The following is a 25,939-nucleotide window of genomic DNA, read 5'->3' on the forward strand; positions in this document are numbered from 1 at the left end:
CCCATATAGTGAGTATCTATAGATAGAACTGTGTCACTAGCATATGTACTGTCCATAGGAATCCCTGTATTAAACCCATCCTCTCTTGTATTCAGAACTGGTAGTGTTAGGAGTATTTTTAAATTGTCAGAGCGTTTTCTTGCTCTAAGTTTCTCTAAATTGTTTTCTAAAATCATAAATCATTAGTGTTGTGAATAAATAAATTGAATCCCAGAAAGAAAGCGAGTATCCACCACGTGAAGGGTCTGCGGCCAAGACTGTGGAGATTCATGTGTGGCATTCTCTTTTTCTATAGTCATAATCTAGTATAAGAAATCCCATTTGTCTTTTTAAAAGTGCATCCCTGTTTTTCCATTCTTGCGCCTATCTCAGAAAAAAACGACCTCCACTAAAACGTCCATAACTCATTCAATGTTTATGCTTGTAGCTAACGTCCTCAGCTTTCCATAGAACCAAAAACCGCATTCCAAATCCATATAGTTCTCCCGCAATCGCGATTACTGCACGCGGACCAATTTGCAGCAAATTTTGTTTTAAGAAATTTTTGACACTTGTAAAACAGCTTTTTGTTTGCACCCGACCTCAGTTTTAAGTTTTCACATTGCTTATTAGTATCAAATCTTTGTTAGTGTTTGTCTGCAACTATCTAAAGCGGCTCCCATAAGAATTTAAACAATTTCAGCAATTTAACCCATATTTAGTGTTTTACCCATTCCATTGTCAAGATAACTTTAAACCATTTTGACAGCTTGCCCATCAATTCTGTTTCTCTCTTGTGTTTGCTGGGGGGAAATTGGGATTGACATTTTGTTTGAATTCTGCATTCCTGAAACCTGTTCTCTCTCCTCCTATCTCTTTACATTGCCTGTTGGGCGGTTTGAGGGGTGTGCAGGGGGAAATAGTAACCACATTGCTATTTGATTTGAACACATACACAAAAGTATTATTTCTGTGCTGAATTGTTTTGCTCAGTATTACTCCTTACGATTAAAGAGATTGCTTAGTGCTACATCACCCCATTGGTGATTATTGTATACCCAGTAAACATAGTGTGATTATATTCTAACGACATAAATATTTTAACTTTGCAAACCAGCCCGATTCCTGGTTCAGTGTGACCGGGGGGGGGGGGGGGGTTTCCAAGAGAAGGGCGTGATATGAGTGGTACACCGTTCAGAATAAAAGAACTTTTAGACACAAAATAAATAAGGATTTCAGTTGTGCATTACATGCTAGGCGTTGACTTAAGTGAAGTGCCGGATTGAAATCACTTACAAGCTAAACTGCTTTACTTTTACAGAGGATTGCCAGCCTGACGGGGAATATTCATGAGCATGTGAATCCATGCAAGACCCCATGCTTGAGAAGTGGAAGTTTAAGGCAGGGTGTGAGAAAACACCTTTAAAGAAAGGAATAGCCCTAAAAGAAATGCAAATTTGTAACTAAAAGAAAATCGTGGCAACGTAATATATAGTAATCCCATAAACCCTGCATACTCAGAAGCAGCTGTAATGTAATGTATATGTTTAGAAACACGTTCAATATAACTGTATTGTGTGTGACATATTTTTATATATTTTTTTATATAAAGAAAAAACAATGGGTTTGTGAAAACATGGTGTCCTGTTCTCAAAATCGTTTTCAATTAAGGTCTGGTCAATAAGAAGTTGACATGTTTTGAAAACTTCAGGGTGTACATTTGGTTGTGATAATTGAAAATCACTTGAGATGCAGGAGCAGGAGGCAGTCTGTGTCCCCCCCCTTCCTTTTGTAAAACAGAGAGCTGCCATGGGGGAAACATGTGCATTTTGCAGTGTGGCGGGAAATGAATACAGATGAAACTCCACTGCTGAAGTAAATCCAAAAGCACACATTAAGGAAAGTGGTGGCTTGTCAAACTGTTTTAAAATAAAGCTGTGAGAATGAAGATGGAGGAAAATGTATTGTGTGTGATGTAGGAGATTGAAAATGCAGAATTTAAAAGCACTCATTTCTGTTCATCAGAACCCTGAAAACTGGTGTCTAAGCCTACAGACATTCCCCTATAAAATGCAAAGGGCAAGCACTGTCTTCTCCCTGTATCTGGAAATCTATTGGAAGCTCACAGAGCCAGGAAGAGGGTGGAGCTTGTGCCCAGGTGAATTGACCAACACTAAACAAAGACCCAGCTAATGGATGTGAACTTTGAATAATATACCAAAATAAATTCTGTTTTGTGGTGAAGCCCAGGGTCTGATGACAGTTGACATGTTACAGGAGAATGGCACATGAGTCAGTGGCGGAGTTACCTCCTCTGCTCAAGGAAGATAAGAACACAGATGGTCAATCAGTTCTAGTTACGTGATTTATTGCAGGCCAAGTCAAAAGAAATCCAGATGTCCCGGACTGCCTCTAAGCTTTGAGAAAATGAAATGGGCTGTGTATTGAACTCATAATGTGTATATAATTAGAGATTCTCGTAGGATTATATGGAGAATCATATTTTGTTCATTAACTTGAGAACCATGAACCTACAGAATTGTTAAAATATTCCTGAATATCTTATGAAAAGCCCAATCTGATGGTACAACTCCTCTGAAAATGAAACATTGGGAACTCTGGTTACCAATGTTTCATTTTCAGGGGAGTTGTACCATCAGATTGGGCTTCCCAGAATAAGTTACTGATAGGAGATTGCGGAATATGGTAGTTTATGGAATCAGATACTTGTCTATCAAATCTTGTGATGATGACACTCATTTTCTCTATCAAAAAGAGGTCAGGGCGCCCCTCTGCAAGAAAGAACAAAGCATGATAACACGTGTTGCTGTTGGTACTCTTATTGGTACTCTTGTTGAAAGGAGGATTGACATAGCATCTCGGTGCGGGACTGCTCAATTGAGCGGGACAAAAGGCAGATATTCAAATGGATATTCTTCCTTTGTGAAAGGTACAGTGACCTAAAACATGTGGCTGTGGACCCAGAGTGGGTACATTCCCATGGAACAGGCCATCATGTAGTGTTCTCTCTCGCAGAGGGGCACCCTGACCTCCTTTGCAATGTCAAAGGAACTTGGGGTTGGTCACCTTATGTTACCTAGGGTTATCCAGACGTGGACCCCTTGCTCAGTGTGATCAGAGAGGTACAGCTCCACCTCACTCAGGAGGCCCGACTAGGCCAAAACAAGTGTCTGGGGTTGCTGTTTATACTATTGTGAAAAGCAGGATTGCCATAGCATTTCGGTGCTGAACTGCTCAAGTGGGCAGGACAAAGACTGATATGCAAATGGTATTCCTCCTTTGTGTAGGCTACTGAGCTAAAACATGTGGCTGTGGACCCTGAGTGGGTACGTTCCCATGTAACAGGTTATCATGCTGTGTTCTTTCTCGGAGAGGGGCACCCTGACATCCTTTTTAATTTTCTATATATAAATCACCTGCAACCAAGTGCTGATATGAGACAGTGCTTGCAACCGGAATGATCAGACCAATTCAGAAATATATAGTCTGTGAGACTGATATGTAAATTGAGGAAAAGTGTTATATTGAAAATGTTTAAATTCATATCAGAGTTGGTCAGAAATGTCATTTCAGATGGGTGGAGCAAGAACTCCCAAAGATGAAGCCTAGGCACCTCAAGTCCAATTAGAAGAAAAGGGCGTGTGTAGGAGGAAAAACAGTAGATGGCTAAGCAGGAGTATCAACCAATGAGCTGGCATCTTATAATTTAGATATTTCAGGTGTGTGACTAGGAGGTATTAAAAGTAGATGCACAGTGGGAAAAGAAGAAACTGCTCTATAAGAACCAAAATTGAAAGGGAGACAGAAGGAGCTGGATGAGACAAGGGGAAAGGTGGACTAACATCTGGAGGGAACCCGGAGAGAGGCTGAGGCTGGGTGCCATCCATGACTAGTGGAGAAGGGCTTTTGGAGTACCATCCATAACCAGGCCCCATTGCTTCCCATGCAATGAACCACGAGGCCTGTGACATTTCCTTGAGCATAGACCCCGAGTGATTTAAAATAAGTACATGAGATACTTCCCCTTATTAAAGTGCTGGGCATCCAGTGTAGATCGCTAGCATTTCTTATTAATGAATAATTTAGCTCATTTCCACACAGTCAACGGACACTGGGGAGGATCTTGGGGAAATTTGAAATCTTCTAAATCTTTCAAAGTGTGAATAATGCTATAGTCGAAGTAATTGGGGATTACCTACTAATTTTTTTGCCAACCTTTAACTCCCCTAAAGGGCAGGGGTGCATTTTAAAAAAACAAATTATGAATGGTTTAACAATCCCGGAACCCTGTAACAAAGCAGAGGGGGTGCTAAATCATAACTGAACCTCTGGGTTTGTGCTGGGCAGAAAAGTGTCTCCCAGGTTAAACAAATGGAAATAAAAGCACACTCTCTACTGAGATTGAGAAAGGGACTCCAAAATGGAGATTTGCCACTGCATGGTGGTAAAGGAAAAGGGTTCAATATATTGAGAAAGGTATTTGTTAAATAGTGGTTTTTCAAGTACATTGCTAGCTAGAAATGAAGACTGGGCAGTGAGGCCAGAAATAAAGAGCGCTGCACATTTCGAATGTCTTTTTACCCACAGAAACGCGCTACAGGTATTTAAGTGAAGCCACTTACCCAATTACACTGTCAAATAAAATGGTCATGAGCTGTTCTAGAGTGTGGCCTTGACTAGCTCTACATTGGGAGTATTCTTGTGAGTGACCCAATCATTTGAGGTATTCTCTAGACCTGCGTTTTGCTTTACATTTGACAGGGGGGGGGGGAGACTAGGGATCTGAACTGAAAACTGTACTTTTGTTGCATCTTAGATATTTTGTGAATCTGTATTACCAAAAGTGCATTGTGTTCAACTTGTTGCTATTGAGGTTTTGAAGGAACGTTTTGTGCCACAGAGTAAGGTAGTGTGCCTTGTGATGATTTTTGTGCGATGTTGATATTGTCTATTGATTTATAAATATATATTGAGGTTTTGTCTGAAGGAACGTTTTGTGCCACAGAGTAAGGTAGTGTGCCTTGTGATGATTTTTGTGCGATGTTGATATTGTCTATTGATTTATAAATATATATTCTTTCTACACACCGGCCCGATTCTTCGTTTACCTATTTCAAAGGGTTGAGGGCTTTTAGTGGTGTGATATTTGTCAAGGGCAGAGCTAGTCCGAATTTGGTAAACTGTTGTGCCGTTTTTTATTGAGGGGAGGTAAGGAGTTCCATGCATTAACGGTTGCCCCATAAATATATTCTACAAACGATACAAATATTTTTTTTTTTAAAAAAGGCAAAAGTATACAACTCACTCATTGAGCATTTTATTCATGAGCAAAAATAAATATGCTGGCAGTATTCTTTGTGCCTCGTCTTCCATCTATTTTTGGGAAATGCTCATTTTAAAAGAAAAGCAAAAGTGCACAACTGAGCCCTGCAGGAGTGGATTTCACAAATGCCACGTGTACCAGGGTGCAAAAAGGCACGGTAACTTACCCAGAGATTGGAAGAGTTCGGTCATCTTGGGATGATCCCAGCAGGTTGTCTGTGTCTGATGACTGTAAAAAAATGACAGTCTTGTGTGAGTTAAAAAGGACAAGCTATGATGATTGCCAAAAACACACGCACCCCAGTCGGTATTCTTTTAAGAAACGTTAAAGCTGCGATCCAGCAACAGATAAAACAAATTAACATTTGGTATTTGACCACAAAAATAAATAACAATTTGAAAATACCCAACACATGTATGCTGCCACATTATATTGAGTTTTAATGGTGGGAAAGGTGTGCCATCTTGGGATGAAAGGTGTTACAATCTTAACTACAGTATTAATAAACAGTGCACATAACCGTATACGTTTATTCAGAAATGACAACTAGAAACAAATAGACTTAATGTGCTTGCTTGCTTTCCTTATAGTTTGCTGTGCAACATTTACTTATCCGTGAAAAAAAGAGCGGTCACTTTTATTCTATTTGCCAGCTTTATAAAATTGCTCTAGCTTTGAGCAAATCTGTGCATACACATTGACCCACTTATGCGTCCTTGCTCCAGCACCCCAGGTTTTCTAAAGGATTTAGAATGTGTGTTCTTTCTTACAAATCTACTTTGTGAGATTCCTCTGAACTTGGAGGCAGGGAGCACTGGATTGATGTCCTGTGTCCTTTCATACACACCTGCAGACTAATGAGCAACTTACTCAAATGTCGGCCTATCGAAAGGCACGTACTGGAAATACGTTGGCCCAGGGGTGGGGAGGAGCGAGTGTAGGGCAGGATGCTCCGTGCCATTCCACTGAGCCTCTGCCGCATCTCTCCTCCCCAACAATAGCCAGGGATGGAGAGATGTGCTGCACGTTTGGCAGCACCAGAAACTCAGAAAGAACTGATTGCAGGGTTATTGTTGGCTTTTAATTGGGAAAGAGGGCGTAAAACGGGTAAAAAAAAAAGGTTGAGGGGAGAAAATGGGTGATGGCAAAAGGGCCTTGTTTTTGCGATGAAAATAGAGAGAGGAGTAGGTGGTGAAAAGAATTAACGAAGAAAAAGAGGTGGGGAGAGTGATGGGGAAGGGATTAAGGCCACAGCTTACTAGGTGTACCAATTGCGCTATAAAATACCATCCTGGAGGCGATCATCAAGATTCAGACCTGCGATGTGTGCAGGTTTATTTACTTATCTGCCTCGCTGCAAGGTTTACTGCTTTTCACATGCAATAATGATTATTGGGGGACTGGCCAAATAAAAGTCTCCTGAACTAGAAATGGAGAAGTAGAGTCTCGAAACATCAGGAGACCAAGAGAGCTCTGCAAAGGTGCATCAACTACAGCTGAAAGGGTCATGCAGATAACATCAAAAGGTGATGGAAAAATGAAAGCACTGCAGGCCCAACACATTTCTGTTGCCATGCAAACATCCTCATAAGCAACCCAAGATCAAAGTAAAATCATGATTAATAACTATTGCTTACATCATCATGTCTTGTTAATGTGCCTATGATAACCTAATGGTTATTTGTTTCAGCTCTTGTGCTAATTTATGTTAGCCATAAACCAATGGCGACCACTCCAAGTGGCGACCATGCTTGTCATTTGTATGCAACGTAATATGCATGTATACTGCACCAGCTAGCAAAGTAGCGGTCACCCAGCAGAGAGGCATGTTCTGTGGGTACATATTGTGGCAATGAATACAATAAATACATACACTTAAAAGTTGTCTGTGGTCCCTTGGTTGACTTTTTCAAGGCATCAAAGCATCCCGATTCTCGGGAGGATAGCTCAGGGGCAACACGCTTGCCTTGGAAGCAAGACAAAGCGTAGCAACACAGGTTCAATCCCTGGATCCGCGCTTAGAAACATCTGGGTATTAAGCGTGTTATAAATAACCAATTATAATAATTATAAAAGATTTTGTCCAACAAAATAGAAAATCTCCTGGAAATAGTTCAAAGTAAGCCCCCAAAATGTGCTGAGTATCAAATACAGCAAATAAAAAGAATTCTAACTGCCACGCATCTTATAAAACTAGTGATGCTTTGGACCACAACTCCCAGGATCACATCAGCTATGGCTGATGAGAGTTGTAGTCCACTGCATTTGGCGAGCTAAAGGTTCCAGACATAATCACACAGCAGAACACAAAGGTAACATTCTTAGTGCAATAAAATAATAATCAGAGCAAAGGTAACATCCAGTCCAGCATTGCTGATTCCAGTCAGCAGCAGGTGCACGATCCAGCTCTTGTGGTGAATTTTATATGCATTTCATTTAGCATCCATTAACTTAGAAGTTCTCACCCCTTTGCTATATTGTTAAGAGGAGCCATTTTCCAGTCAGGAAATGCACGTTGAAGCTGTAATTCGTTGTATTGTAGTACATGTTGAAATTAAACATTGTAAGTACGTGACTTTCTAAACATTTGGTTTGGAAATTACACAGGGCAGCCCGTTGTTGGTATCGTAGACACAGTAGCTTCTCCGAAGCTCATTTACGATACGGTTCAGGCTCTGGAATGCTCGCAGACTCAGTAACTGCTGTGCAGGTACTACACAGAACCTGCTATGGTGTAAGTGACTACATATATAATAAACAGGCCTGTTTCTTGACCAGGACGAACGGGCAGCTGCCGGGGGCCCAATTCCCCAGTTCCTTGAGGGCAACATTTCCCAGGGTGTGGGGCACGATTGCCAGGGGGGGGGGGGAGTAGCCGCAGCACAGTAGCGGCAGCTGCTGACTGGCAGTCACATAGTACTTGTTTAACATTATGGAAGTCCAAAGCTCTCTGAACTTTCGCATCATTTGGGGTGGGAGCTTAAAAGGGCATCTTTCCTGGTGGCCGCCCGCCTTTGTTAGCAAGTGCCACACTTGGATAGAATTGTGAACATTAGTCTGCGTTGCATCTAGATAGGATTGTGAATGTTAGCAAGTACCACATTTAGATAGAATAGCTAATATTAGCCATTGCCACATTTAGATAGAATTGTGAATGCCAGCTTGCTTCGCTTCTAGACAGGATTTTGAAGGTGGGCCAGTCCCACATTTGGATAAAATTGTGTATATTGGCATGCGCCATATATAGACAGAATTGTGAATATTAGGCAGTGCCAGATCCAGATAGAAATGCAGAGATATTCACGCGCCACATCTAGAAAGAACATGGACGTTTAGCACATATCATATTTACATAGCGAGGCCAATAAGCAACCCACTTCAAATTTCACCCCTCTGCATACACCTCTCAAACTCTAACCAAACATAACCACAACCCTAAAGCACAACAAACTGCATAAACTTCACTACACTGCAACAACGAAACAAACCACACATAACTTTGCACAACAGCACAACGGCTACCGACCGGAAAGCCCCCCCAAGCTCAGCAAACAGTGTTAACAGAACTGAAGCTGCCAACAGCACATCACTGCTGTCTTTCACTTACCCCGCTCGTTCCCACTAAATCACCCCCCACACCCTTTCCTTTTCAGATGTGCCAAGGGACCACTCCGGTGGTGATAGTGTGCAGTACAAATATCCTTTAACATTAACATTGCTCCAAGGAGTTGCATCTGGTCCCGTCCAGCAGGCAAATGCCTCCAAAGCACTACCCACATACAAAGTACAGCCAGTCACAGCGTCTTGATGTCCCAGGCCTCTATCAAGGCACATCTGACAAAGGCCAAAAGTCCTTCAATCCTTTCTACAAGAATCACCACCCCAGCAGACTGTATTCTCGAACATCACCTTTATTCCAAACATTCTACTTTGGCTGCATCCTTTTTCTATGAATTGGGGTAAGTTGGGCAGGACCATGGCTGGTGGGATATGGTTAGTTACTAGTGGGCATGCTCAGTCTTTAAGAATGTGGGCAACATGGGCAGTGGCCATGGTCAGTGAACCACAATGAACATATAGCATAAAATAAACAATAGAAAATCAGCAAAAACTTTAGTTCAGACAGAGTGTAGATGATACCTTTTTCGCAACTAAACCCAAAGGGAAAGTGTGACAATGTATTATTTTTTAATTGGCCCCCATCCCAGAAAAACCTACCTGGGACAATTTTCTTTTTGTCTTCTATCTTACACCCCATCAACATATTTCAGGGGATCTTTGCAACCTTGTGCAACTATCTGCCTCCCCTACATTAAAAGTATGTGAAGGAGGCAAGGGTGCATTCAGCACTCAACCATACATTTTATGCAGTGGTCGAAGTGTACGAAAATCGGTTTTGTAGGGTATCTCATGGAAAAAAGTCAAATAGATGCAAGTCACTAAAAGTGACATGCCGGTCCCTTCAATATATGCCAGCATAAAAAAAAACATGTTAATGCTGGCTGTGCCCATACATTTCCATGCTGCCTCCACCAACATATGCTAGTATTCCCATATAAGAACATACTCGCATTTGCTTTGAGATGTTTTGTATGGTATCATTACTATGGCTGTACCGAATAGCATATTTAGTATTCGGCTGAATACAGAATAGTTTATCAACTATTCGGCCGAAGTCCAATATGAAGCCGAATAGTTGCTTTATTTAATAAATCATTTTCCAAACTTCAAAAACACACTTATTAAAAACACAAATAAAGCACCATTTTAAATGCATTCTATACTTTTATTTATTTTCATTGTAATTAATGTAGCATCTTTATTTAAAGTATAAAAGCCAGAAATAAAGCAGATTTAACCAAAATGATAGGACCAAATGTACAGAAGATGGTTGATATTCAGTGCCAGTTAAAGTAGGAGTCTTCACTAATGCAAATGGACTGCCTTTGTGAATCAGATGCATTGAATTCTCTATCCAGTTGCAAAGTCAAAACTTCTTTGCAGCTCACATAGAAATGTATAAAATGGTTCATGTTGGCTCATGCAGGGCACAAGTCAAGAGGAAACCTGAAATGTTTGAACTCCATCTCACAACTATTCACCCCCCTCCCAGACAAATGCTGCTCTCTTGTCACTTATCCTAGCCACTCTTTCTCGTCAACACACAAACATATGCAACTTAAAATATCCTGTTAAAATATCAGATAATGTTAAACTCAGGACTCAAGTCCTTAAAAAAAGAAAAGGGGGGACTATGACGTACGCAATGGGAAGTGACATGACAGGAACTGAAAGTATCTATGCACATTTCTTTGTTTGTTTTTTCCACCTGAAAAAAGTGCACATTGCATATAATCATTTGCCAAAAGAAAAGATGTTCCTGTATTGTTGCAGGCTAAGTATAACAGATGAGCACTTTTTTTGTCTAACAATCTGTACAAAATATGCCCTAAAGAGCAGATTACAATATAAAAGGTATTTTTCAGCTGTGGAATAGCAATTTGTCTGGTCAAATTCTATTTCAGTTTTGTAAGCTGAAGTCTATATTTGCTTTTCTGAGTTCATGTTGCATTGTATGCAAATGAGAATGTCAAAGTATTCGGCACGAGCCGAATAGCTAGAAACTATTTGACCAGAGCCGAATAGCTTTTTTTCAGCCGGAATTCGGACGAATACTTACTAGAAGCCGAAGTTCGGTACACCCCTAATCATTACTGGCACTTGGCACAAAGCTGGCCCTGCCAATATATGTCAGTACTGGTATGTAAGAAAATACTTCTGTCGGTTTGCCCATTAAAAGAGACGTGTCACAATAAGAAAACATGTCAAAACTGGTTGAAATGTAAGCCAGTTCAGACCCATAAGAACATGTATCCTTGCTTCAACATAGATGCTCAGTTAATAAAACATCATGCTACAGTAAGAAATATACAGGCCGCTACACCAAAATGTCAGCCTAGCGAGGTCATACTACTTATCATGCTTGCTTTATCAAAGAGACGAGTAATAAATGTCATGCCACAGTAAGCAAAGGCTAGACTGGCTGTACCAATCTAGCCAGATAATGACACATGAACTTGGCTTCGTCTGTAAATACCAGTAAAATGTGCAAAGTCAATAACTGATGTCAAAAAATGCTCCAGTGATCCAAAGTCTCACAGGGTATGCCTCTCTCAAGCACACACTTTCACCCACCCATACATCTCATCTCATATTAATTCACACTGCATTCACCCCACAGGCATGCATCCACCTACCCACCCAGAATATACACACACAATCACGTTCATACCCGATTCACCCACCAGTCACTCACCCATATACCTTCTCTCACATACACAAACACTGGCACCTACCCACTCAGAACATTGACACACACACACACCCCCCCACACCATTCACCCACCCATAACCTTCTCACGTCCACTGCATTCTCCACACAGGAACCCACCCGCCAAGAACATTCAAACACACTATCACATTCCTTTCTCATTCACCCCAGCACTCACTGACCCATACACCTTCTTCCATGTCCACTCACACTGCATTCTCCAAACAGACATGTACCAATCCAGAACATTGAAACACACTACCACATTCATACTTATTCACCCATCACTCATAAACCTTCTCGTACATCCACTCTCCCTTCGTTATCTACACAGGCACACACCCACCCAACACATTCAAACACATAAACCATCACATGTCATCTCATTCACTCACCTGATCCATAGCACATACATGCATCTGAGACACACTTCATACATGCAAAATACACATCACAATTTCTTTTTAAAAGCCTTCTTAACTATTTTTCCAGCTTTGGTCCGTCACTCTAGGCCACCCCGAGTTCCTCTATGCTGCTCAGAAACAGGGACCAGGAGGCTGGAAGAGCTTCCTGCATACGAGCCATGAGGAAGCCAGAGGAGAAGGGGTTGGAGCTGAGCGTGCCATGTGACACGTGCTATTTGTCACAGTAAGCTCCAACCCCTAACACGAGCTTCATTCTCCTTCTGCAAGCCCTGGCCCAGCCTTCACCCTGATTGGTGAAGACTGCACCAGGGGCTCCCTCAGACCTGGTGTAGTTACACTCCTTAAAGATTACCTTCACTCAAACGGCACGCCACATTTGGGACCAACATATCATGAAATCCAGATACAGGCCTTGAGGACAAATTAGGTCGAAACATGTGTCGGCTGACTTTTTTGAGAATAAATCACTAACGGGTGAAGATTTGTCAAGATTTTTCAGTTATCTAAACATTGACTGTGAAAAAACGTATTGAGGCAAAGCGCGATTTGCCAATAGCAATACTATCACTAGATCTAGGACTCACTAGTTGGCCGAGCGGAACGACGATCACACCTGGGAAACGGAAGAGCTATGCTTGAAACATAGTATAAAGGTTGACAAAGGACTTGACCATTTGTCGAATCCAGCCGAAGTAGACATCAGGTGTAAGGGATCTCCAGCGCAAGAGATCTGAACCCTGTCTGGGAGCTTATGCGAACGGGGAGCGGACGAAGAACCGCAAGACTTCCTGGAGGGTTTTGCAGGAGTAGAGCCATGTCCACTGCTTAGAAGAAGGAAAGCCAGAGAACAGGAGACTATGGATGACCACAGACGACGTCGACAAAATCCCAGTGAAGCAGAGAGGTGGGTTCCAGCCCAAGGAAGCCCCAGCAAGGTACCGAGTACCAAAGCAAGGTAACAGGCGGTACGAGAAAGCCGGTGTGGGGCACATGGGCAGTCACCAGGCACGCAGAGGCAGTTCCCTCACGGCCTAGTAGCAAGCAGGCAGCTACAGACTCAACGTGGGGGCAGGCACGTGCTAAGTGGACAAATAACAGGGGTAAGGGAAACCCCTGCAAACGGAGAAGAAGTATCTTGGACCCTAACACTTACACAGAGGCAAGTCATCTTCCTCATGGGAGTACTTGACAGGAGAGTGCACCAAGCCTGCCAAATCATCAGAGCAGGGAAATACTGGTATGAGACCCGCTTCCAAATAAAAAGCGAAGTACGAGTCATCTTCTTTGTGGCAGTACTTGGCAGGAGAGCAAACCAAGTCTGCCAAATTACAAGGACAGAGATATATGGGTCTGAGACCCCGCACCCAAACCAGGAGAAATATGCAATTCTTCTTTCTCGTTGCTGTACTTGGCAAGCCAGGAGACCGAGTGGGTTATACCAGGGAAACCTGGGTCAAGGATCATACTCTTACATGAACAAGGAAGGAGGAAAACAGTGAAACAAGGATCATCAAGGGAAGGGAGTCATTCCCCCGGAGTATCGCTGAGGGTAAAGTGGCTCTGACACCAAGATACAAGGAGAAAGGAGCCATTCTCCTGGTAGGGATACATTCACAGGGGAAAGCCAAGGAGCCTGGGAAGGGAGCCATTTCCCCAGGTTGGAGAAAAGTCGCAGTCAAGAGAAGGGAGTCATTCTCTTGGCAATTAAGATAACTGACTACAGAACCTTGAGGCCAGGAGAGGGTAGTCATTCTCCTGGAACAAGAACATTTATGCTACCTTATAGTTTAGTTGTAAGTGTAAGGGACAGAATTCGAGATTCTGACACAGGACGGTGGGCTCCTGGATTTACAAGGACATTCTGACAGACCCCTTAGTATTTTAGTTGAGGCAGGAAACCCCCTCATAGAAGTAGGGAAAGTTAGTTTTCTCTTATTTTCTTGGCTAATAAAAGTCTACGGCAATAAAAATGCCACCTGTGTGTCAGTCTCCTCCTTCCGAACCCTTACAGGACATAGATGAATGAAACAAAAGTTAGTGTTTTTGACTATCAGCAGCATGACTTTGAAAACATGATCAACCCTATAATGCCAGCACAATCTTTCTTCCCTCGGCAGACAACGAGCAGACATTCAACCAAAGAATACACAGGGAGTGAGTGACCTGTACTTTTAAGCTCTGTAAATGCCCCAAAGGTTTACTGGTAACCTTCATTATTTTGAGTCCTGGTCTTCATTCTAACAGTCCCACCAACCCTCCCCCATCAATCAGGGTTGTTGATGTGATTTGGCTATAACTGGATGAGGGTGTGTGAATTATCCCCTGTATGCTGGAAGAAAACACTTAAATAACAGAGGAAAGATTAATGAAAAACGCAGTTTAACAGACTGCAGTAAGTGCTGGTGTCAGACGAGGACACTCATTTAAGTAACGAGGCAGCAGGGTTCGAAATTGAGGGCAGCTGGGAGACGATTGGCTCCAGCGTGTAGCCTAGCAGAGCCTGGATAGCTTGACAACAGCTCCCAGGCATTATTTTTGACTCACTATGCCACCTGATGCCTAATACACACCTATGTGAATTTAACTCTGTGCATTTGGGACAATGTATAAATAAACATTAGGGCACATCTACATGACATTTAAAGCATAAGGGGTCATAAATAATGGACAAAATAATGTTTTCATCTTCTATGTAAATTCAAAATGTGGAACACTATGTACTAGAGCTCCTTGTTCCACAGTGGTATTTACTGGTTTAATGCTGGATACCTAGGAGCTGCTTTTAGCTCCTGCTTAGCCAATCTTAATTTCTAACTCTGGGCAGACAGACAGGGGGGTAAGGTGATCTGTGCCACACAACCTAACTATTTATAGTCCGTCTAATGCAAGGAGGCAATTTATTAGGCTACTTGAAATCCAGTGGATGGGGACAAGAGGAATTGGCGGCAGACAGTAGTTCAGAGTTTGCCATCATCTATCAGTCTGTTTCTGATTTTTAAACGCTGTTTACGCATTTCTTTTGAGTCTAGTTTGCGCTGTATAACTCGCTTGAACTACACCTCCCAGCAGTTCTGTAGTCCTATGGACTACATATTTGCACATCAGGCGCGAGAGCGCTGGCATGAGTGAGTCAAGCCGGTCTTTACTGGTCCTTGGCGGATGCGCCGGCCACACTACGGTAAGCTTTCTTATCCTTTTTTGTTCTATTCTCCGACATACCTTTTGTGTTGTTGTAACCATATGATGAACGCGGATGTACCCATGGTTTCAAACATCAAGAAATAGGGATACACGTGATAAGTTATCGCTCACGACCCACAGACGGCTGAATACAAGAAACTCAGAGCCTCAGAGCATTACTACTTAACACCAGATCAATGGTTAAACACATGGTCGAAATAGCTGAATATATATCTGAACAGGATTTAGATATTTGTGCCCTCACTTGGACGTGGATCTATGAGGCTGCTGGCCCCTTCCTGGCACTTGCTATCCATAAAGATGATGCCATTTTATGTGTTAACAGGGAGAATCAAAAGGGGGTGGCAGAGGGGGGAGTGGCAATTATATTCAAGAAAGCCTTGGGAGTATGGAAGGTTGATATTCAAGGCCCAAGTGGTTGTGAGATTCTCTGTTTTAAAGTTAGAACGGATGCTTCCATCACGAAGAACCTGCTATTGATATATCGCCCCCACAAACATCATGCCAGAGTTTGTTTCACAACTGAACAGCTAGGTCTTGGCCCAACTTAAGGGTACTGCCAAATGGCTTATAATGGGTGATCCAAATCTCTGGAAAGACGACCTTAAAGACCCTGCTGCTGGGGAGCTCATTAGATTTTTGAATGCTCTGGGCTTTCAACAACATATAGATGAGCCCCCGCACACTAAGGACCACATGTTGGATTGGGTCTTTACACTAAATTTGAAGATTAATACACCTGACATCTCCTTATGTCCATGGTTGGATCACTCCATTGAATTTAGGATAAATACTCTTAATCCAGTTTTGATGTAGTATACTCTTTTTGCACGGACTATGTCCAGAAATATGAAGAGGATCAACCAGGAGTCAATGAAGGAGTGGATACCACCCACTTCCCAGACAAATATGCCGTCTTTGATGAATGTGGATGGAATTACCAACTCCCTCCAAGATGCCCTCTCTAAAGCTATTGACACGCTAGCTCCTTTAAAAATAGGAATGTTACTAATCCTCCTAAAAATATCTGGTTTTCAGATGATCTTAAGATGTTAAGAGTGTAAAAAAGGAAAAAATTCTACCTATGGAAAAATTCTAAGGAGGAAGACGATAGGATAGCTTACCAGGGGGCAGCAAGGGAATTTAAACTGGCCATTATAAAAGCAAAAAAAAAAATAAAAAAAGTTACGAAGTACGTATAGAAAATGACCAACAAAACTCCAAAGAAATCTTCGCTATGATTAAGGAATTAGAGAATCCTGATGTAAAATTCCAAGAATCCATTTGGAAAGATCAGCAGTGGTGCACGCACATTCAAGAGACTATGGTAACTAAGACAGAAAAGATATCAAAATGTATTGAACAAACCTTAACCACACAGCCAGTTGAATTTTCCTAATGACTTGCTGATGGAAAATCCCACATTACTGCAGACCATACCAAAGTTCAATTTTAGGAGTATTACAGAAGATGAACTTCATACTATCCTCACGAAACTCAAGCCATCTACCTGCAAAAGGGACCGTATCCCAGCCACAGCTATCAAAGCCTGCTTTGGGCTTTTGATTAGTTCCATTACTAAAATTGTGAATGCTTCCTTCAAAGAAGGAAGGGTCTCCACTAGATTCAAGGGTTCCTGCATTACTCATTTGCTGCTAAAAAACAGGTCAAGACACCAGAATTGCCCCCAATCGGCCTATTTCTAACTCGCCCTTCATTTTGAAGATCATGGACAGAGTGGCCTACGAACAACTATTGAGCCACACAAAAGACCATTCTATTCTGAATGGCGGGCAGTCTGGCTTTAGACCAGGTTTCAGTACCAAATCAGCGTTGCTGGAACTGAAGTCCAATATGACTGAAAAATCCATGGACATCAGCAGCATTGTTCTACCATTGTTAATGAGACGCATTTGATTTAGTGGACCACCTCCTCCTCCTGACCAGACTACAAGAGGTGGCTAATTGTAGTGATCAAGCGAGGGATTCGATGCAGTCATTCCTAGGTAACAGGACTATGCAGGTCTGCAGTAAACAAGCGGAAGCAGACCCAGTCCCACTTAACTATGGCGTCCCCCAAGGGGCCTCCCTATACCTGGTTTTATATCACATTTGTATGGCCCCATTCTTTCAAAGGCTAGAGGAGAAAAAGATCTGCTACTCAAATTATGCAGATATGATTCTCAATGCCTCATCCCCTTATCAGGCACGTATGAGGAAGACGCCTTAGCAGTATCAGAAATCTATGATCCAATACATGAGTGGATGGATATGAGTTGGCTGGCATTGAACCATGAAAAGACCAAGCTCATGAATGTTGGTTCTAGGCCCAGACTTCTAAAGCTCGATGCAGATTAGGAGTCCTTTGGCATTCCCACAAAAGGCAAAATAAAAATACTAGGAGTGATATTTGATCAGACATTAAGGGCCTGATTCATGGAACATTTCCCTTTGGGGTTGCGCCATTATAAAACATTTCCATGAATCAGGCCATTAGTGTCTGCTCAGGTCAAAAGTCTTGTCTCAGCATCGGCTTATTATATTCGGCTTCTTTCGCATATCTGCCCATTTCTGTCTCAAAAGGATGTGAAACGATTGCTCTAGCCATCATCTCATCGAAAATTGATTATTGTGGCTCTCTTTTTGAAGGGGTGGGAAAAACAGAACTTGCTAAACTTCAAGTTATACAAAACAGTATTATTAGAGCGATTATGGGGATGCTAAAGTATGCTCATGTGTCGGAGGTGTGAAGAAGCCTGCACTGGCTACCCATTGCCGAGAGGATAGACTTCAGGCTACTTCCCATTACCTACAAATCCCTGACCAGGCTTTTCCCTGACTACGTTGCCTGTAGATTTAAAAACAAACCAGTGTTACGCTCCGTTTGCTCAAAAAGTGCAAAATTGCTGCAAATACCGAAAGCCTCACTTAAATTGTTAAGAAAGTTGGGCTTTCTGGGTGGATGCACCAGCTAAATGGAATTCTTTGCCAATTGAGCTAAGAAATTGCCCGTCTTTGGAGGGATTTAAGAAACAAATCAAAATGCGAGTACCACAGCCCTCCCCTTGACCTCTTCCATCCTCTGCTTTCAGCGCCCGTATGGCTCTGGGCCACTTTGGTAGCGCCCTACAAATAAAGTAAAGTAAATCATGTTTTTGAGAGGTTGAGTAATGAATATACTGAATGGGTGTGGGAAGGAGAAGAAAACAAAAAAAGATTGCCTCAGATTAAAGCACGAAAACAGCAGGTGAGGCAGAGAAGTCAGTTGCTCGAGCCATATCTGTTCAAGGCACCATCAAGAGACAAGCGAGAGTTGAACACTAGTATAGACAAGTGATGAAGGTTAAGCCTATGCCAGTATACTGGTGAAGCTCCTGATGCTTCGCTGTGTAAGTTGCACATTTTCTAGCAGCTGATGTACTTATGCTTGGACTGGCCTATAGGACAATGACCGAAGTGCAGGCCCAACATCCTAGTGTGTGCCAGTTACTTTGCCCAAAGTGGGCCAGTTTGATGAGTTACTTCACTGTGCAGCTAGAAGTTTTGACAAGTGCTACTGAACACTGAGGAGTCAGAAAGGTGAGGCAGACAACTTTATGAAGATGTTTCAAAAGATGCCATTTTATTAACTCAAAAGGTTGGATAAATGCCTCACTATCCCTACCCTGACAAGGATTTCCCTGCCTAAAATAAACTAAAGGAAACACTCTCACAAAGGGTTTCTGTCCCTCACACTTGTACATACAACAACTCAATAAGGTAATATATGGCAAAGCAAACTATACAGTTCGATTCACAATCAAATATTCGTCTCTCCTTTAAATCTGGGTGGATTCCCTTTCCCCAGATTCGAGAAGCATTAGGTTTAACAGTTCCAAAAAGAAAGGGAAATCCTGTCTTGTAACCCAATTGCAATTCCGTTCCTCGAGTTCCAGTTTGACAACAAAAGTTCCAATACAGTTCTCTTTGGTTCACCTTGACTTTAACCAATAGGTTCACCAGTGGTTTTTTCCTCCTTCCACTTGTGACTAAGTTCTTAAAATACATTCTTCTCCTCTTGTGAGAATATTTGTGAGAATATTTCTGCAACAGTTCATAAACACCTGTTTCAGGAATTGCATACGATTCAGCACAAGTTCACACAACTTGCGTCTCTAATGTCAGGATGATTTCTCAACATTTAGATTTTTAACCATACCACAGTACTTCAGTGACTTCCACCTGGTCTACTCTCCTGCCAGGCCTACCACCACAAAGTTCTCTGCTCTGGTGTACTCTTCCTGTCAGAACAGAGAAAACTCCTACAAAGTCTTCTGACCTGGTGTACTCTCCTGCCAGGCCAAAGTAAACACTAGTTGCAAGTACTTCCATGGTAAAGGTTAACCGCCAAACAAATTAGTAATGCCTCTTGCTTCACAACACCAAGTTCAAAAGTGTCTTCAGGGAAAACAAGAACCACACTTGTGCTGTTCGTTAAAACCTTGTGATTGCCACTCAAATTACAGGTTATGCTACACTCCCTCTGAATGCCTTCTATTAGAAGGGCAGCCTTCTTGCTACTCTCGTTTCCCCACTCCTGGTTTGATCAAATACAGACAAGGATCTCTCTCTTACAACTTTACGGCTTTGGTTATGTGGGTTTATGCCAATTACTCTTCTGAAACTCTTTATATTAGGGCAATGGGTTTTACAACCATTGAGACTCATTTGCCCATTCTTGATTTTGACAATGGTTGTTCTCTCTCACTTGTCTGATTGTAGTTCTCTTTTGGCTTTGGCAATGGCTGTTTAGTCTTATTTCCGCTGCCTGTTGATGGCCTCTAGTCAAACCCACATAACTACAATCACACCCTCCTGGTCTGGTGATTATGTTCTTATTATTCCACTCGCTCTTTTTACAGTCAGCTTGCTTTACAAAATAATGGTTATACTGCTTTAGTTCAGTTCGGCATTCAAAATTATGTTCTCATTTGAATTTTAGTCTGCTGGAATTACTTCTAAGTTTTAGGCACCCAGTCCTGGCAAGTGAGCAGTTATGGAGGGCTCCGGGGTTACAATCTAACCAGGGGGCGCAAAAGCTTGGCTGCCTGATCCGACATCTCCCTGATCTCACTGAAGTTCGGACCCTCCAAACAGTCCAGCCGCAGTCTCTTGACAGTTGGGCCCTCCTGCTCCCGCCCCTGTGTGAGCGCCGCGGGCCTCTCCCAGCTCCGGCTCCAAGGTTCCGTCGGTGTTTGCCAGCTGCTGCTTCCCACTGTAATCGTCGTCACTCCCGCTCCCACTGCACCACCCTGCTGGATGCCGTGGCCGCCTCTCATCAGCCTCCTCGACTGGCTTCTGGACTGAGCCCCGGGGGCCTCTTCACCGTGGGTGCCCCCTTTCAACCTGGGCCTCAACTGGACCTCTACCGACTCCGAGCCTCCTTCGGTGTCTGCCGAAGGATGTTTTCCTGCTGTGATTGGCATGGTCTGTGTGGAGATCCGCTCCCATCCGGCCTCCTGCAGGGCCTCTCTTCACGGTCTCGACCTGTCATCCCCTCCAACCTGCGGGGAAATCTCATGCCTGCGACTGCCGTTGGACTTCTGCCGCTTCTGGATCCCGCTTCCTCCAGGCCGTCCCTCCAGCCTGCAGTTGCAGCTCCCACCTGCGGCCACCATCTGTCTCCTACTGCTTCGTTCGGCTGGCTGGTGTGATTTCCTCTGGATCCTGCTTTCTGTGGGCCACCCCTCCTCCACCAAGGTCCCTCTTCGAGGTCCTTCTGTTGCAGCGCTTGTCTCCTGAGCGTGGCTCTTGGCCGGTGGTGTCCCGCGCCTCCTCTGCACCATCCGGAGTGCCGCTGCAGCTCCTTCCTTGAGTCCCACTGTCGATCTCGGCCGCTACGGAGTCCCGCTTCTTCCTGACCATCCCTCCAGCCTACAGGTACAGCTCACGCCTGTGACCTCCATTGGACTCTTGCTGCTTCTGGGTTCTGCTTCCTCCTGACCATCCCTCCAGCCTACAGGTACAGCTCACGCCTGCGACCTCCATTGGACTCTTGCTGCTTCTGGGTCGCGCTTTCTCCTGACCATCCCTCCAGCCTGCAGTTTCATCGGTCACCTCTGGACACCATTTGTCTCCTGCTACCTCAGTTGGCTGGCTGGTGTGATCTCCTCTGGGTCCTGCTCGCTCCTGTCCACCCCTCCTCCAGTAAGGTCCCTCTTCGAGGTGTCGCCCCCTCTTCTTCCAGGCTGCTGTGAAGGCCCTCATCTCCTGAGCGCGGCTCTTGGTGGCGAGATCCCGCGCCTCCTCTGCACCATCTAGAGTACCGCTGCTGCTTCTATCATACTTCTATCCTGCTGTTGGAGCTTGGGACCTCCTGCCTGTGGAGAGTTTATGGACCTCCTTTTCTTGTTATTGTGACTCCCTGCTCTGACTCCTAACTCATAAACCTCCCAAGAGTGGTACCCTTCAGACGCCCTGCTGCCATCTCTACACTCATATCTTCCTACTCATTTACTTTTGTCCACGATCAGGCAATCTTTAACGGCATTCCCTCTACCCCCCCTCAGCCCTTATCTCTGAGCCCTTACAACCGCCTGATCTACCACTAAGCACCCTCCATCACCCGATCTTCAATTCCAATCCCTTTACCATTGCATTCTCTCCCTGTCACACGCATTGCCAAAATCCTCCCTTTTCACCCTCCTTGCTCTTTGCCCCCTCCTTCCCATCCCCCCTCCTACCTCTCCTTGTCCTTCCCCTGTTTCTCATGTCTAATCCCTTGCTCACCCCCTCGTACACTCCCTCCCTTCCATATCATTGTAACATCATCTACCCCACAATCCATTCCTCCAGCCTAATCAACATTACCCTTTGGAATGTCAGATCTCTTTGCAATAAGACTGCAGCTATTTTGGATATGTTCCTCTGCTTTAACCTTCACTTCCTCTGTCTGACTGAAACTTGGATCCCACCTCACACCTCTACGGTCCCTGCCTCTCTTACAACCCCCTCCTCTTCCTTTTATCATATCTCTCGTCCCACTGGTCGTAGCAGTGGCGTTGGTCTCCTCTTCCACACTAATTACCTTTCATCTACCTTCTCACTGCCCCATCCTACTTTCCCTTCTTTTGAATACCTATTTAAATCCTTCACCTCCTCTCACCCCATCTCCTTCCTAATTATCTATAGACCTCCTGGTCCCCTTTCCTCCTACGACGATCTTGACCACCTCCTTTCTCTCATCTCCCCTTCCCCTCACTGTACTCGGTGATGTCGACATTCACCTTCCCACTCCCCCTCAACCCTCACCTCTTCTCTCTATCCTCGACTCCTACCTTCTCTCCCCACTCCCCTCCTCTCCTACTCGCGCTTCTGGCTCCACTCTTGACCTCATTTTTAATTCAACCTACTCCTCCTCCCCTGTCTCCTCACTACCCACCTATCTATCTGATCATGCTCTTCTCTCTTTCTCCCTTACCCCCTGCTCTTCACCTCCCATTCCCTCTGTCAACTCTTTTACTCGACGTGACCTCCGGAACTTTAACCCCTCTCTTTCTTGAAATCTGCTCTTCTTCTCTTCCTCCTCCGAGTTCTCCACTCTCCCACCTGACCTTGCCCTATCCTCTCCGTCTTCCTCCATCTCCTCTAGTCTTGATCAACTCTACCTCCTCTCCCCTTTCCATCCTACCCGTAAACCTTCCCAACCCTGGCTCTCCCCTCACCTTTTGTCCATGCGTCGTCTCCTCCGTCAACTTGAGCGACGCTGGCTCAAATACCCTACTCATTCCCACCAAACCTCCTACTTCTCTTAACATTCTCCCTATGATTCCTGTCTTAACTGTGCTAAACACTCTTTTCTAACCTCCTTCACTCACAAGCCTCTCACCCTCGTCATATCTTTCAAACTCTCTCTCGTCTGCTCTCCCCTCCTACCCCTGACCCCTCCCTTTCCTCTCCTCTCTCCCCTTCTGACTTTGCTGAATTCTTCTCTGCTAAAATCTGTTCTCTTCGCCAAAATATTAACTCTTCTCCTCCCTGCTCCCCTCCCTCCTTCCACTCCCCCTCTGCTTGCATGTCTGAATTCTCTCCTATCACTCCCTCTGACGTCTGCCTCCTCCTTGCTAAATCCCACCCCACGGCTGCCCCGTCTGATCCCATCCCTACCCTTCTTATTCCTAAGATTTACCCCTCTCTTATTCCTTATCTTACTTCCTTCTTCAATATCTGTCTCTCCGCGGCCTCCTTCCCTACCGCCTTTAAGCACGCCACTATTATCCCTATTCTGAAAAAACCTTCTGCTAATCCCCTTCTTGCTTCTAACTTTCGTCCAATCTCACTTCTACCTTTCCTCTCTAAAATACTCGAATGCTTAGCCTACTCTCAGCTCTCTACCTTTGTCACTAACCTCTCTCTCCTTCCTCCTTCTCAATCTGGTTTCCACCCTAAACAATCCACTGAGACCGCTCTCACCTATGTCCTTAACTCCCTCCTCACTGCTCGCTACTCTAAGCAATCCTCACTCTCCTTGACCTCTCTGCTGCCTTCGATACTGTTGATCACCCTTTACTTATCAATACTCTTTCCTCCTTTGGCTTTAAAGGTTCTGTCATTAACTGGCTCTCCTCTTACCTCTCCCAACGTCTCTTGGGGTGGTCGATCCTCCCCTACCTTCCCTTTGGACCATGGAGTTCCCCAAGGCTCTGTCCTGGGTTCCTTCTTATTCTCTCTTTACACTTCACTCCTCGCCCCCATCATCACCTCCTTCAGGGTTCTCTCACCATTTCTACGTTGATGACACCCAGCTATATCTCGCCTTTTCTTCCTTTACCTCTGATCTACATCTAAAGCTCTTTTCTTGTCTTACCGTCATTAAAAACTGGACATTATCTCTATCTCTTAACACTGATAAAACTGAAGTACTATTCTTTCCCTCTAACACACTTCCTTCCCCCACTCCCTCTCCTTCCATTCATTTTCCCCCTTCTAACCTTCCTATTTACACCCATGCTCATAATCTAGGCATTTACTTTGATCCTTCCCTCTCTTTTCCCCATCATATCTCACTTACTTCTCGTGCATGTCGCTACCACCTCTTTAACATCTGTAAAGTCTGTTCCTCTCTCACCTTACATGCTACCAAACTTTTAATCTTCTACCTCATCTTCTCTCGCCTCTTCTATTGTTCTTCCCTGGTCTCCCTGCCTCCCACCTTGCCCCCCTCAAATCCATCTACCACTCTGCTATCTGTACCTTCTGCCTTCTCTCTCCCCTTCACTCCATCTCTAACTCTCTATCTAACCTAGGCTGGCTTCCTTTCCACTCACAACTTAAATTTCACTTCCTTTGTCTTGTCCTTAAATCTCTCCATGACCTTGCCCCTCCATATCTCTCCTCTCTTCTCTCATTCCACACTCCCTCTCGCTACCCTCGCTCCGCTGATCTCTAATTACTTTCTGTTCCCCCACCCCTTGTGCCTCTTCTCGTTTCTGCTCTTTTTAGCTCCTTGCCCCTTTACACTGGAACCCCCTGCCTCTTTCCAACTGCTCCATCCCCACCTATTCTTCATTCCGTACCTACTTGAAATCACGCCTTCATTCCCCCCGAAACCCTTTTCTCTTTCTTTCTTTTTCTCTCTTTCTCTCTCCTTCTCTTTCTCTCTTTCTCTGTCTCTCTCTTTCTCTCCCTCCCTCCCTCTGTTACCCCCATTTTAGCTCTGTTCACTTTCCCCCTTCCTTTCCATGAACTCTCGTCCTATGTAATTTACTCCCTAACCTCTCCCCCCTCATCGTTCCTTCCCCATCCCCCTCCTCTTCTCCTCCTTCTCATATGCAAATTGTTCTACATACTGTTTTTTGGTCTGATTAATGTATATTGTTTGCTTCTACTGTTCTATGTTTGGTGTATTCTTGTTGTTAAACTGTAATGTGCCTTGGATTAAGGCGCTATATAAATACAATAAATACAAATACAATCTCTTACGGAACTGAACAGGTCTGGCGTGTGTGTCCGTTCGCTTTGCTGACTCCAGGTCCCCTGTTGCTGCTTTCCCTCGCACCAGTCACAAGAGGAGCTCTCCTTGCTCACACGGCTCACTGGTGCTCATCTGACGCCAGAGCCCGACTGACATTGAGAAAAGCTTTCAAATGCTCTGCTTCCCGTTGTGCTACCTCTGCATTCACAGTCTGGAACAGAAAATACCCTCTCAGGACCGACATCCACAGAATGCACCACAATGTTCCCAGAGTGTCTGCTCTGGCTTCTGCTGCCACATGGCGGAATTACAATGACTCCACCTTCCACTACTGCTCTTCTCTATACAAGACATGGCCTTTTATGCCTCCAGCCTCCCTCAGGTGTGGGCCATTAACACCAATAGGCTGGACTTTGCAGTCTTGGGCCTCTCCAGCCCTCTTCTTCGTCCCAATACTTTGGGAATTGTGGGACTTGGAGTCCATAACATAAACATCTGTTTTTCTGACAGGAATAATGTCAGTTATATCTCTTTTATTGTGTCCTCAGAGGGATATCATAAGAATTAAAGGGGGAACTTGGCTTTAAAGAGGAATGAGTAATTTCTAGATTTAATTTGAAGCTAGTTAAAGTCTCACCTTTACTATCCCTCTGAAAGTCATGAGAGCTTTCACCTCTATGTAGGTCTATGATTTTAAGAGGGGGTTC

At 44.0% G+C, this 25,939-nt stretch overlaps 1 protein-coding gene across 8 annotated transcripts in view; it reads right to left on the reverse strand.

Annotated features, from left to right (window-relative positions):
• Window positions 1-25,939, reverse strand: part of UTRN (utrophin) — a 2,010,688-nt gene that overhangs the window by 308,055 nt on the left and 1,676,694 nt on the right. For all 8 annotated transcript variants that reach the window (XM_069606729.1, XM_069606726.1, XM_069606725.1 and 5 more), the window contains one exon: window positions 5,490-5,551. In XM_069606729.1, the coding sequence (XP_069462830.1) occupies window positions 5,490-5,551 (62 nt within the window). The remainder of the gene's footprint in view (window positions 1-5,489; window positions 5,552-25,939) is intronic.

The sequence above is a fragment of the Ambystoma mexicanum genome, chromosome 4p, assembly GCF_040938575.1.
Source record: "Ambystoma mexicanum isolate Mex_15411 chromosome 4p, UKY_AmexF1_1, whole genome shotgun sequence".
NCBI classification, from domain to species: Eukaryota; Metazoa; Chordata; class Amphibia; order Caudata; family Ambystomatidae; genus Ambystoma; species Ambystoma mexicanum.